The sequence below is a fragment of the Ranitomeya imitator genome, chromosome 5, assembly GCF_032444005.1.
Source record: "Ranitomeya imitator isolate aRanImi1 chromosome 5, aRanImi1.pri, whole genome shotgun sequence".
NCBI lineage: Eukaryota > Metazoa > Chordata > Amphibia > Anura > Dendrobatidae > Ranitomeya > Ranitomeya imitator.
Genome location: NC_091286.1, coordinates 244,087,916 through 244,102,956, shown reverse-complemented (window position 1 = coordinate 244,102,956; position 15,041 = coordinate 244,087,916). Strand labels below are relative to the sequence as shown.

At 41.0% G+C, this 15,041-nt stretch overlaps 1 protein-coding gene across 2 annotated transcripts in view; it reads left to right on the top strand.

Annotated features, from left to right (window-relative positions):
* ENPP3 (ectonucleotide pyrophosphatase/phosphodiesterase 3) overlaps positions 1–15,041 on the top strand; it is a 214,116-nt gene that overhangs the window by 187,046 nt on the left and 12,029 nt on the right. For both annotated transcript variants that reach the window (XM_069726011.1, XM_069726012.1), the window contains exons 22-24: positions 884–961; positions 5,400–5,532; positions 8,404–8,560. In XM_069726011.1, coding sequence (XP_069582112.1) covers positions 884–961; positions 5,400–5,532; positions 8,404–8,560 — 368 coding nt within the window. The remainder of the gene's footprint in view (positions 1–883; positions 962–5,399; positions 5,533–8,403; positions 8,561–15,041) is intronic.

Below are 15,041 nucleotides of genomic sequence, written 5' to 3'. Positions count from 1 at the left end.
TTTGTCGACACTGGATAAAAAAGATGTGAAAATGCTTTAAGTTGCAAAAATTTAGCACAGCAACACATTATGACAACATTTTGTGACTTTTCACAACTTTTTACCCTAAAATTCTGGCACAAAAACTTTGATGGATCGCGGCCATAATGTATTGCCGGGCATATTAATCAACCTAAATTTGTCAGAATTCAGACATAATTTGCATAAAAAAACTGTCATTCGTGATTTGCACCATATTTAGTATGTGATGTAGACACCTGAGTAGTTTCTGTGGAAATTTTAAATTTGGTACCTATTCAGGAATGTTTAATGGATTCACGACTTTTGGTGAAAGTTGCAAAAAAAAAAAGCAAAAAATGTTTAAAGACAAAAATAAAGAGAATTGTTTTATTTAGTGCCAAATTCATAAACTGTATTTTGAAGAATTTAGCACCTAATAGGACAGTGAATACAAAATAAAAAAGAAAAGTGACTTCAATTGATTGCAAATCCTGAATCGGGCCATTAGACCAGACATGAACCATTTTCATAATCTGATGCATTTTAAGTTTATTTTGTCTACCTTGGCTAAGGATGAGTATGCCCCATTGTGTAGACAGTGTAGAGAGGTCATATATATATATTCCAGATATATACACAATGATTCTTTTTCTTTGAACTAAAACATTTAAAGACTTTAACTTTTTGGTTGACATGTTTGTTAATTTTTAGCGATTGATGTCCTAATTTTATTTTTTTTCACACCAGTATTGTGCTTTCTTTAGACTGTTACTGATAGGTTTATTATACTGCTAAAATAGATTACTGTAATTGTGAAATTCCACATTCTTTCAGATTCAAGCTGTCATTGTCATTCACAAAATTAATTTTTATTTTCTTACAGACTTTAATAGCAGCTCTGTGGAACAGTATGATTCTCTAATTACAAGTAATCTCGTGCCGATGTACAAGGAGTTCTTAAGTGAGTGTAATGCTTACATTGCATATTGGGGTGAATTAACAATATATGTGCACTCTATGGAATCTGAGGAATATTAAACACATCTTTAGCACCAGTCTCTTTTACAAGGACAATTCTTCTTTCTTTAGATTTTCATTATAATACTCATTAGTTGTCAGCAGGGCATGTTATCAGCCTAATGTGTGTGGGTGCATTCTAATTAAAAAGATTGTTTTGGGAAATCTATGTAAATAAAAATTAGTTAAAGGGAACCTTTACAAGGGGGCAATGAAGTTATATTCTCGCTGCAGCCACTTGCTTTTAGTCATTGGGGCAGCGCAGGGTGTGGTTCCAGTCACTGCTTCCTGCTGTGATCAGCAGAGTGTTTGTGTGCCAAGCAGGCTGTCAGTCAATGTGCCAGGGAATGATTACAGCACACTTATTTATAGAGATAAGTGACTGTCTGCTTTCTGCACCGCCCTGATGACTGGAAGTGAGTGGCTGCAGGGAGAATACTTAATATTCGCCCTGTTGCTGCTGCTCCAGCAAGCTTGCTAAACAGGATTTAAATGCTATTTACCTGCAGCTTAACTCTATATCTGCACATAAATAGCGTTTTTGGAGGCAACATGTTCTCTTTAAGTGTAGACAGTTACTTGATATGCGACATCGACACTTTTCAGGTGACTACGCACCCTTAATCAAGGGTGATTAAGGGTGTGTTGTCACCTTATATGCATCGATGTGGCATATCATGTAACTGTCTACGCTGATGTTGTTTTACCCTGTGCTGAGCACTTTTGGTGAATAAAGCAAGAAGTTTGTTCACAAGTTCGCTGAGCTGGATTTTCTTCTGTTTTGAAGCCCTTCCTATGCTCCGCCTACTTCTCCATGCGTCCTGTGTTGCCCTGCGTTCCTCATCTTTAACATTGGACGTCAAATTGCCGCATGCGGACGCATCCGCATACAACGCACGTCCCTGCATACCCAATGTTAAAGATAGGTACGCAGGGCAATGCAGGATGCATGGAGATGTAGGTGGAGCGCAGGCGGGGCTTAAGGGAGGAAGTATGCTGCCATCCGCAGCCCTCCCAACCGCAAATGTGAAACTAGCCTAAATAAGCCTGATGCATTTTGGAAGCAAGTCCTGTGGACCAATGAGTTTAAAATAGAACTATTTGGCCACAATGATCAAAGGTATGTGTGGAGAAAAAAGTTCACAGCTTTTCAGGAAAAGAACATCTCACCAACCATTAAGCATGGGTGTGGATCAATCATGCTGGTTGTGTTGCAGCCAATGGCACAGGAAACTTTTCACAGGTAGAGGAAAGAATGAGTTCAATGAAATTTCAACAAACTCTTGATACAAACACAACACCATCTGTAAAAAAAAAGCTGAAGTTGAAGAGAGGATAGCTTCTACAAATGGATAATGATACTAAACACACGTCAAAATCCACAATAGACTACCTTAGAAGGCACAAGCTGAAGGTTTTACAATGGCCCTCACAGTCCCCTGAACATTATTGAAAATGTTTGGCTAGACCTCAACATAGCTGTTCATGGAAGACGACTCAGGAATCTCACAGAACCGTAAGAATTTTTCCAGGAAGAATGGATGAAAATCCCTCAAACAAAAATTGAAAAACTCTTGGCATGACTGCAAAACGCGTTATCAAGCTGTGATGTTTTCAAAAGGGGAAGCTACTAGGTAATAACCATGCAGGGTGCCAAACTTTGGCATGTGACTATTTCACTTTTTCTAATTCCTAAAATGTAAAAGATGAAAAAACACTTTGGAGAGAATTTCATCTTCACCTTGCTCAACTGTTCATAATAACAGTAATTTTCACCAGGTGTGTCCAAACTTTTACATGCCACTGTATGGTAGCGTAATACAAAATAAAATAAAACTGAACACTTTTGACCTGGTGACTGTCATGATCCAGGTCGGCGTTTGCTTTTGGCTTTCTGACCTGGGGGTTAATGTTCTCTGCTTGACTTCTAACGTGCACCTCCGTTTTCCGTTCCTGTTTTGGATTGATCTGTCTGGCACTGACCTTTGGTGTGTTTCTAGCTGTGCTTCCATCTTATCCTCTTGTTACCATGCTCCCGACCGGCTTTTTGACCTCTGACTTGCTTCAGACCTCATACCTGCATGCCCCTCTGACACCGCTTTCCTGGCTGTTGCTGACTTGGCTTGTACGACCTCTCTCTACTGCCCCCTAGCAGTGTTTTCTCAGGTCTACGGATATTCGCTTGAGGTGAGCTCCTGTTACTTCCCTCCTTCGCCCTCTGGTGATTGTCCCTGTACTGCACGACATTGAGTCCATATGTAGAAGAAAAAATACCGCACACTCGAAACTGGTATGATGCAAAAGGTATATGCCAGATTTATTCAAGAAAACAAGTCAACAATTGCCACTGTGATAATTCGTAGAGAGAAACCCGACGTTTCGACCCTCCCGGGTCTTATTCATGGGGTTACTTAGCTCTTTTGATACACAGACATAGGAGTGGCAGTGATAGAAGGCAAGACAATGGTCCTTTTAAGGCATAACCTTATAGTAGGTCCAGTAATTGCTCCTGTGGTATAGGTAGAGGGGTCCTGTTTAGGGTGAGCCGCAGCATGTAAAGAAGTCCTTATAATGGGTCCAGTGAATGCTCCTGTGGCATAAATAGAGGGATCCTGCTTAGGGTGGGCCGCAGCATGTGGAGCTGTCCTGCTCTGTCCTGTGTCCGGGGGTCAGCAGCGCATCCCGCGCCCAGCTGTGTTGTCCTGGATTGGAGGTCCTGGACCCATTATAAGGACTTCTTTATATGCTGCGGCTCACCCTAAACAGGACCCCTCTACCTATACCACAGGAGCAATTACTGGACCTACTATAAGGTTATGCCTTAAAAGGACCATTGTCTTGCCTTCTATCACTGCCACTCCTATGTCTGTGTATCAAAAGAGCTAAGTAACCCCATGAATAAGACCCGGGAGGGTCAAAACTTCGGGTTTCTCTCTACGAATTATCACAGTGGCAATTGTTGACTTGTTTTCGTGAATAAATCTGGCATATACCTTTTGCATCATACCAGTTTCGAGTGTGCGGTATTTTTTCTTCTACTATTGACTTGACCACACGGTCTGTTTTACCAGCACCTCCCTGTCTTTGACCTGAGTGCACACCATTATCCTTGTTCAATTGAGTCCATATGTCACACAGCAGGTACAACACTCTTTTGATATTAATACATCAAAAAAGACACAGATACATGCATACACATGGTACATAGGGGACAGAATATAAGTACAGATAAAGCGTGAGCTGGTGAAACTCAAGTCCACCACCTTGGAGATCCCATTGTGAGTTGTTTGTGAGATTGTTTATCATGTAAGTGCCGCCATATTCCCTCTACATGTTCAAGATTTGAAGCTATGGTAACCGGAGATAAGGTGGACTGGAAAAGAACACACTTGGAGCTTTGTGAGCTGTGCTTGGTGTCACGGGTTTACCGAGACAGAGAGGATCCAGAAGACCACAGTGTCTGATTTCTCCTACTCCTGCACTGATTAGAAGCACTTCACCTTCGTATTAAACAGCGTACATTTCTTTGGGCAGTGCAGGGATTACTCTACTCTGGTTAGAGCTCCTGGAGCTAAGGCTCTCAGCTGTGCACTGTTAGCCATGCCCATCTCCTATATAAACTGGCTCCTGGCTAGCACTCATTATCAGAGCTAGCTTTTGCTGCATGGCTAGAGGTTGTTGTTGGTTAATATTGAAGAAGGTTTTGGTGGATTTATCTGTGACTGTTGCTAGGTTTTGAGTGTGTGATTATTCCCTTTCTCCTCCTACTTTGGTTTTACCCCATCCTCCACTCCCTAGTGCATACCTCTGTTACATGTGTGTGGTATTTTTGTATGTTTGGTATTTTTTTTTCGTTACTTCTGTTCGTATTACCTTGTTAGTCTGGTTGGTGTATTACGGTACGCTACTATTCCTCTTCCCTGGGTGGAGAAAGGGCACAGACTGAGGGTGGATTCAGGAGCTAAGGCAAGGTACGTTGCCCCAGCATCTTCAACATTAGAAGTAACCCGGGAACAGGTCGAGCGTGGGCACCCCTAGTGTTAGAGACCGGGAAGGAGCCCCTGGTCCCGGGACACGACAACAGAGTCGCAACACTTTGTCCCTTTCTTTGAGAGATCCCTGTCAGTCCTGTTAGACTGTCATAGACAGCAACGCTTTCAGAACTGGGTGTCAACTGTTTTTCTAGATTTCTGATGATTTGAGGGACATCCATTGTCTCTAGCATTGGGACAATTTGCAAGTGTGGTAGAATAACATATTCATATTAGTAATGATGCTAGTAAGGTAATAAATGTTGAACCTGTGATACAGTTTGCTGCAGTATCACTCTGATAATTGTATTAATTAATTGCTGAATGTCTTATAATTTGTATTCTGCCTAGAAATCTGGAATTATTTAAACAATATACTCCTTTTAAAGTACGCTTCAGAAAGAAATGGAGTTAATGTGGTCACCGGACCAGTCTTTGACTACAATTTTGATGGACAAGTTGATTCACCAGCTGAAAACAAGAGGTACATTAGATTAATAGTACAGTATATATACACGATACATAATATGGCAGCTTGAGGGCAAATTAAGTCATGGCATCACCATCTTCTTGGTTAAGTGGGCTAGAATCAAAACCATTTGCAACCGACTTTATAATGTTAGTACAGGAGAAAATCAAGTACATTGCAGTAGAAAAAGAAAATTGTTTTCACTGTGCCACTAATTAAATACACTATGGCAACCTATCTGTTCGGATTTTGAGCAAAAACAATAGTTCACACTGTTCTTTATGGTGTTTGAAGATGATGAATCTCACGAAAGCTGGCAGTGCCTGCTCTTCAGGCTTGGAGCTGTTTTATGAGCAACGAACACCCTTTAGGAACCCCTGTCTCCAGTTTTTGCTGCTTCATCTGACAGCAACATAATATAGGGGCTGAGACCGTGATTCCAATGATTTTTCACTTACTGGGCTGATTGCTATATTTTGATAAAAGTGTTTTATCAGCAGGATATTATGTACAGTATATTACTAATAAATATGCTGCCATGTAGATTCCATATCCATATTCCATATCAGTGATGTTGGCGGCATTATACAGAGCTCAGCATCCAGAGTAGTAATTTGATCTGCAGCAGATAATACAGTGATTTTATAAAGATTGCAGTAAAAATCCCAGCAAGTGACACATCACTTGAATCCAGTTATCTGTCCCATATTATGCTTCTGCTCTCGGATAAGGCAACAAATCCTGGAGTCAGATTTCCTTTAATTGGGTTCCCATCTCAGGTTCCTTCTAATTAGGCCAATTATGCAACTCCAATCCTTAAAGAGTACCTATCAACAGTGGCTGTCCTTTTTATTAAAAAAAAAATAATGGGCAGACAGAGATTGTCAATTTTAGTAATTAGCACGTATTAAATAATTGTTGGAAAGTGTGCCTAAATGCCCACTACAGGATGGAATATCCTAGCAAAAGTCAGGTTTCAACTTCCAGATTGTCATGGCTCACCTGGTAAGGAAAATTCACTAACCACAGTTCTGCATGAACACAAGGACTGATGGTGATGACACAGTGGGCTGGATTTGCCAGATTGCACATGGAACAGTGAAGATGTCGACAATGGCTGTGCTGGGTGGCAAGAAAACGAGCAGAGCAGATCACACCATAATCCTCACAGTGTCAGGAGTGTAGACAAGCACAGAAGAGCAGATGAAGTGTAGGTCTGAACTAGGTTATAGATACAGGTTGTAGAAATTACATGAGTTTGCAGAGATGATTGTAGCATAATGTGAACAGTCTCTAAATAATACTCCATAATGCCTACAGCAGCCGATGGGTTGACAGCAGGGCTGAGGAGCAATAGATGCAGATTGCAGAAAGCACAGGAGTTTGCAAAGATGAGTTCAGAATAAAGGTACCGTCACACTCAGCGACGCTGCAGCGATATAGCCAACGAGCCGACCTAAACTAGATCGCTGGAGCGTCGCTGTTTAGGTCGCTGTAGAGACGTCAAGCACAGCAACTCCAGAACGATGCAGGAGCGATCCAGTGATGTAACGGCGACTCACTTCTCGTTCTCGCTGGTTGTTAGCTCCATGTCAAACAGCCGGAGTGTACCGATCCGACACACATCTAGGGGCCTTATGCTCGTTGCTGGCGTCGTTGCTTTTGATGTCAAACATGACGATACACGCCGACCTGGCGACGAAATAAAGTTCTGGACTTCTGGCTCCGACCAGCGATGGCACAGCGGGATCCAGATCGCTGCTGCGTGTCAAACACAACGAGATCGCTATCCAGGACGCTGCAACGTCACAGATTGTTGTCGTTCTCTTTGCAAAGTTGCTGAGTGTGACGGTACCTTTACAGTGTTTAGATAACAGCTCGTAATGCTTACAGCAGATGTAGAGTAATCAACAGGTCTGAGGCGCAGTAGATACAGAACGTAGAAACACAGGAGTTTGCAGGGATGATTACAGCTGAATAGAAATCAAACAGCAACTGAACACAACACTGATACCTTTCTTTTGAGGTTGGCCTTAAAGGCAATTGGATGATGATATCACTAAGGAATAATGGGCCACTTGTGACAGGGAGCACAGCAAATGGTGGTAGCCATAGGGGAAGGGAGTAGAACCCAGTTTAGGTATTGCAACAAGAATGTTACACAGGTTGTGGGATCCTAGTACATAGAGCTGGATTGTACACATTCTGTGTGGCCCTCCTCACAGTGAAATTGTGAAATCTTACATGATACCTTGAGATTTCGCACTTTAAATAAACTCTGCTACATCCTTAACTAAGCTAATGATGTTACCTTTCAGTAACTGCTCATTGGAGGATGTAGCAGACCTTGTTAATTACAAAAATTCATCAAAGTACGGTTGGCCATTATTTTCTAAAATAGAAAGGGAGTCACAGATTGGTGACAGGTACTCTTTAAGGCTGGAGCTGCAAGGCGACATTGGCCACATCACAGGTCATTTGGCCAAAGATCACGGTTTTCAGCTGCTACATAAAAATATAATACAAGTGAATGAAATCACATTGCACAAAGGACTTCGACAAGTTCCCAAAAAAAAATGAACTGGTTTTGAACTTTTTGCAACTTGTCTATCACCATTGCAGTACCTGACAGGTCACAATGCGACTTTGTTCCGTTATGTTGCGATGTAGCAGTAGCATACATTGATCTTTGACTACGTGCCCTTACTGTGCTAATGTCGCTGTGTTTCCCCAGCCTATCTGTAATGAATGGAATATTTTGCTCTAATTTCTCTGCCTAAATTTATGTTTTTACTTTCTTTAACATATAAGTAACATTACTAAGGTTGTCATAATATTTAGTCAATGCTGTTTCTCTTTTTACACTTGCAATTTCCTTGCCCACAGTTATGTTGATGGCTCAAAGATTCCTATTCCAACACACTACTTTATGGTGCTGACCAGCTGTAACGATACCATTGAGACACCAGTTACTTGCTCTGGTAATCTTGATGTCTTATCTTTCATCATTCCTCACAGACCAGATAACACGGAAAGCTGTGCAGTAAGTATTTTGTTACATTATAGATAGATATGCAAAAAAGTATTTCCATTATGGTGAATTAATAGCAACTGTTAGAAGCAGATGATGGCTGAATATCGCAGCCAGCATCTACCAGCAAATAAGTGATCTCAGTTCCTGAGTCTGTATCAAAGTCAAGGAGCCAGCATATGAGGTAGCAAGACATGACATAGTAACATAGTAACATAGTTAGTAAGGCCGAAAAAAGACATTTGTCCATCCAGTTCAGCCTATATTCCATCATAATAAATCCCCAGATCTACGTCCTTCTACAGAACCTAATTGTATGATACAATATTGTTCTGCTCCAGGAAGACATCCAGGCCTCTCTTGAACCCCTCGACTGAGTTCGCCATCACCACCTCCTCAGGCAAGCAATTCCAGATTCTCACTGCCCTAACAGTAAAGAATCCTCTTCTATGTTGGTGGAAAAACCTTCTCTCCTCCAGACGCAAAGAATGCCCCCTTGTGCCCGTCACCTTCCTTGGTATAAACAGATCCTCAGCGAGATATTTGTATTGTCCCCTTATATACTTATACATGGTTATTAGATCGCCCCTCAGTCGTCTTTTTTCTAGACTAAATAATCCTAATTTCGCTAATCTATCTGGGTATTGTAGTTCTCCCATCCCCTTTATTAATTTTGTTGCCCTCCTTTGTACTCTCTCTAGTTCCATTATATCCTTCCTGAGCACCGGTGCCCAAAACTGGACACAGTACTCCATGTGCGGTCTAACTAGGGATTTGTACAGAGGCAGTATAATGCTCTCATCATGTGTATCCAGACCTCTTTTAATGCACCCCATGATCCTGTTTGCCTTGGCAGCTGCTGCCTGGCACTGGCTGCTCCAGGTAAGTTTATCATTAACTAGGATCCCCAAGTCCTTCTCCCTGTCAGATTTACACAGTGGTTTCCCATTCAGTGTGTAATGGTGATATTGATTCCTTCTTCCCATGTGTATAACCTTACATTTATCATTGTTAAACCTCATCTGCCACCTTTCAGCCCAAGTTTCCAACTTATCCAGATCCATCTGTAGCAGAATACTATCTTCTCTTGTATTAACTGCTTTACATAGTTTTGTATCATCTGCAAATATCGATATTTTACTGTGTAAACCTTCTACCAGATCATTAATGAATATGTTGAATAGAACATGTCCCAGTACTGACCCCTGCGGTACCCCACTGGTCACAGCGACCCAGTTAGAGACTATACCATTTATAACCACCCTCTGCTTTCTATCACTAAGCCAGTTACTAACCCATTTACACACATTTTCCCCCAGACCAAGCATTCTCATTTTGTGTACCAACCTCTTGTGCAGCACGGTATCAAACGCTTTGGAAAAATCGAGATATACCACGTCCAATTACTCACCGTGGTCCAGCCTATAGCTTACCTCTTCATAAAAACTGATTAGATTGGTTTGACAGGAGCGATTTTTCATAAACCCATGCTGATATGGAGTTAAACAGTTATTCTCATTGAGATAATCCAGAATAACATCCCTCAGAAACCCTTCAAATATTTTACCAACAATAGAGGTTAGACTTACTGGCCTATAATTTCCAGGTTCACTTTTAGAGCCCTTTTTGAATATTGGCACCACATTTGCTATGCGCCAATCCTGCGGAACAGACCCTGTCGCTATAGAGTCCCTAAAAATAAGAAATAATGGTTTATCTATTACATTACTTAGTTGTCTTAGTACTCGTGGGTGTATGCCATCCGGACCCGGAGATTTATCTATTCTGGGACAATATCCTCAGAAATAAGAATACAGATAATAAATGGGAAATGTTTAAGAACATCCTAAATAGGCACTGTAAGCGGTTTATACCTTGTGGGAATAAAAGGACTAGAAATAGGAAAAACCCAATGTGGCTAAACAAAGACGTAAGACAGGCAATTAACAGTAAAAAGAAAGCATTTGCACTACTAAAGCAGGATGGCACCATTGAAGCTCTAAAAAACTATAGGGAGAAAAATACTTTATCTAAAAAACTAATTAAAGCTGCCAAAAAGGAAACAGAGAAGCACATTGCTAAGGAGAGTAAAACTAATCCCAAACTGTTCTTCAACTATATCAATAGTAAAAGAATAAAAACTGAAAATGTAGGCCCCTTAAAAAATAGTGAGGAAAGAATGGTTGTAGATGACGAGGAAAAAGCTAACATATTAAACACCTTCTTCTCCACGGTATTCACGGTGGAAAATGAAATGCTAGGTGAAATCCCAAGAAACAATGAAAACCCTATATTAAGGGTCACCAATCTAACCCAAGAAGAGGTGCGAAACCGGCTAAATAAGATTAAAATAGATAAATCTCCGGGTCCGGATGGCATACACCCACGAGTACTAAGAGAACTAAGTAATGTAATAGATAAACCATTATTTCTTATTTTTAGGGACTCTATAGAGACAGGGTCTGTTCCGCAGGATTGGCGCATAGCAAATGTGGTGCCAATATTCAAAAAGGGCTCTAAAAGTGAACCTGGAAATTATAGGCCAGTAAGTCTAACCTCTATTGTTGGTAAAATATTTGAAGGGTTTCTGAGGGATGTTATTCTGGATTATCTCAATGAGAATAACTGTTTAACTCCATATCAGCATGGGTTTATGAGAAATCGCTCCTGTCAAACCAATCTAATCAGTTTTTATGAAGAGGTAAGCTATAGGCTGGACCACGGTGAGTCATTGGACGTGGTATATCTCGATTTTTCCAAAGCGTTTGATACCGTGCCGCACAAGAGGTTGGTACACAAAATGAGAATGCTTGGTCTGGGGGAAATTGTGTGTAAATGGGTTAGTAACTGGCTTAGTGATAGAAAGCAGAGGGTGGTTATAAATGGTATAGTCTCTAACTGGGTCGCTGTGACCAGTGGGGTACCGCAGGGGTCAGTATTGGGACCTGTTCTCTTCAACATATTCATTAATGATCTGGTAGAAGGTTTACACAGTAAAATATCGATATTTGCAGATGATACAAAACTATGTAAAGCAGTTAATACAAGAGAAGATAGTATTCTGCTACAGATGGATCTGGATAAGTTGGAAACTTGGGCTGAAAGGTGGCAGATGAGGTTTAACAATGATAAATGTAAGGTTATACACATGGGAAGAAGGAATCAATGTCACCATTACACACTGAATGGGAAACCACTGGGTAAATCTGACAGGGAGAAGGACTTGGGGATCCTAGTTAATGATAAACTTACCTGGAGCAGCCAGTGCCAGGCAGCAGCTGCCAAGGCAAACAGGATCATGGGGTGCATTAAAAGAGGTCTGGATACACATGATGAGAGCATTATACTGCCTCTGTACAAATCCCTAGTTAGACCGCACATGGAGTACTGTGTCCAGTTTTGGGCACCGGTGCTCAGGAAGGATATAATGGAACTAGAGAGAGTACAAAGGAGGGCAACAAAATTAATAAAGGGGATGGGAGAACTACAATACCCAGATAGATTAGCGAAATTAGGATTATTTAGTCTAGAAAAAAGACGACTGAGGGGCGATCTAATAACCATGTATAAGTATATAAGGGGACAATACAAATATCTCGCTGAGGATCTGTTTATACCAAGGAAGGTGACGGGCACAAGGGGGCATTCTTTGCGTCTGGAGGAGAGAAGGTTTTTCCACCAACATAGAAGAGGATTCTTTACTGTTAGGGCAGTGAGAATCAGGAATTGCTTGCCTGAGGAGGTGGTGATGGCGAACTCAGTCGAGGGGTTCAAGAGAGGCCTGGATGTCTTCCTGGAGCAGAACAATATTGTATCATACAATTAGGTTCTGTAGAAGGACGTAGATCTGGGGATTTATTATGATGGAATATAGGCTGAACTGGATGGACAAATGTCTTTTTTCGGCCTTACTAACTATGTTACTATGTTACTATTTTAATCTTATTTAGCCGGTTTCGCATGTTGGTGAAGGGGTAAATAGTTTGGCAAGTGCCAATTTGTGATGGCTGTTCGATTGGCTCATAGTGTCTGCAAACTAACAGGTCTTGTGGGTGTTCCCAGTAAGCAGTGGCTACTGCCTACAAAAAGTAGTCCAAAGAAGGTCAGACAGAAAAGGGGGTGTAGAAAAGCGGCACTGTTGCGTTGTGGAGCGTGGACAGCAGCAGGTGGAACCCTATATCACTATTAGGGAATGGAGGACTACAAAAACAAAAGATATATGCACCCGCGCTATGTTCTATTTTACATTGAATAACCACTACTAATATAAATTACCTGTTTGTTAGGTAAGGTGCCCAAGTTGTTTTGTATTGAAGTAAGTCAGATCAAGGATAATGTAGGAGCAAATTCTATGAAAAAGAGAGAGGCATATTTATTATATCTGTGTTCAAATGTTGTACTTAAATATGTATATACACATGTATGACAGCACTTCACAGTAGGGAAAAGGAATCTGATTCGTGTGTCTAAAAGTGTCTCATACGTGAGGGAGGAATGCGCTCTAATGTGAACCTGAAACAAGGACCTTTATCTCTCAGTAAATACGTGGATGAATATGCCAAAATGGTGGCAGAATAACAATAGTGGCAGAGCAATAAGAGTGCTTTGTAATTGCGATATAAGACTATATTAGTCAAACAAAGTCCGTGGATCCTAAGCGGTGATCACAAAGCAGTAGTTTATGAAACAAGGCTACTTATCTGTTGCTCTTTTATTCATTTGTCGGTAGCTGTAGATCTTCTGTGCACACCGTCCCGGCCGGTGACGGGCGTTCGCGTGGTCAAGGATCCTTGCAGACTGTTCAGAAGGACCTTCGTGTTATTCGGGTGACATGATCAGCGGTCACGTGGTGCCCCTGCTCAGAGGTACGGATTGTAGTGGGAGCCAATAACCTACGTGTTTCGGAATTACTTCGGATTCCTTCATCAGGGTTTTCCCTACTGTGAAGTGCTGTCATACATGTGTATATACATATTTAAGTACAACATTTGAACACATATAATAAATATGCCTCTCTCTTTTTGATAGAATTTGCTCCTACATTATCCTTGATCCGAGTTACTTCAATAAAAAACAACTTGGGCACCTTACCTAACAAACAGGTAATTTATATTCGTAGTGGTTATTCAATGTAAAATAGGACATAGCGCAGGTGCATATATCTTTTGTTTTTAAAGAAGGTCAGATATTGAATTAGCGACAGTCATGTGTGCCCAAGGCTCACTAATGAGGGGTGATCAAAGACTAGCCATTGTAAACTAATCCCAGAAAAGAGCTACAGTAGCATAGAACTAATTAAAAACTTAATGCTGACTATGTTATAAAAGCATCAGAACACAGTGCCTTTCAGATTGCCAAGTATGGGTCTAACTGGTAATCCAGTCATAGTTTCTTTCCTGACCTTGTCCACTGCTTAAGGAACCTGCAATAGGCACATGAATATCAAAACGTAACCTCTAACTAATTGAAGAAGCTAGCCTAGTCCAATGAGTAACATTTCTTTCTTACATTATATGGAGGATAAGGTGTATGGGTGTGTTACCTGTAGAAAAGATGGCACAAAGGGAAGCAAGCAAACTTAAGTAGCCATGCTATGGGCAATGTTCTTCTGGGATACCATAAATTCGTCCATCATTGTCCAGCAATGATTTGAGAAACTATATCAATGGAAGCCCTGCATAGAAACTCATAGGACTTTCAGGATCTGATGTTAAGAAAATATAGTACACCCTCATAGGTTTTGTGATGTCCATACCTTTATGGGTCAGAGCTGTCTTGAGGGCACAAGAGGTACCTCTGGGCTGCCTATACTGGCATTTTTTTTGCCCCCTTGAGACTCCGCCCAAGCTCCACACCAGCTCCACTTCCACACCTTCCTCAGTCCAACCTCCCACTCTTGGAAAACCTCCACTTCTGCACCAAATCCTCACCAATCACACATACATATAGCCAGCAGCCTTTTTTGGCCAAAATATTTTTAAGCCACCAACACGACAAGGTACGCTCTTTTAGCAGGGCTCTTCTCTAAGGCAACCTATTAAAAACTTCTTAAAGTATCCAATACTCTTTTTAAGTGTATTTTTTTTTTTTTTTTAAGGGAATGTGTCACATACATTTTTTTAAAATGAGCAATAGTACCACATACAAGGGAGAAATATCGCAACACCATGACAAGATCACATATTACACCACATAGTGACTGAATAATACCACATACAGAGGATGAATACATCGCACCATGGCCGGGCCACATATTACCACAAGATATTGACTGAATATTACAATACTGATCATGAAAAAAAAATTGAAGTGCCATTATACACAGGAGCTCTGTATATAATGTCATTGTACAGGTAATGCAGGGATTACCAGTTACATTGTACAGAGGAGCTCTGTATATAGTGAACATTTAATACAGTGATCACCAGTGACATTATATACAAGAGCTCTGTATATAGTGTCCGTCTACAGGTAATACAGTGATCACCGGTGA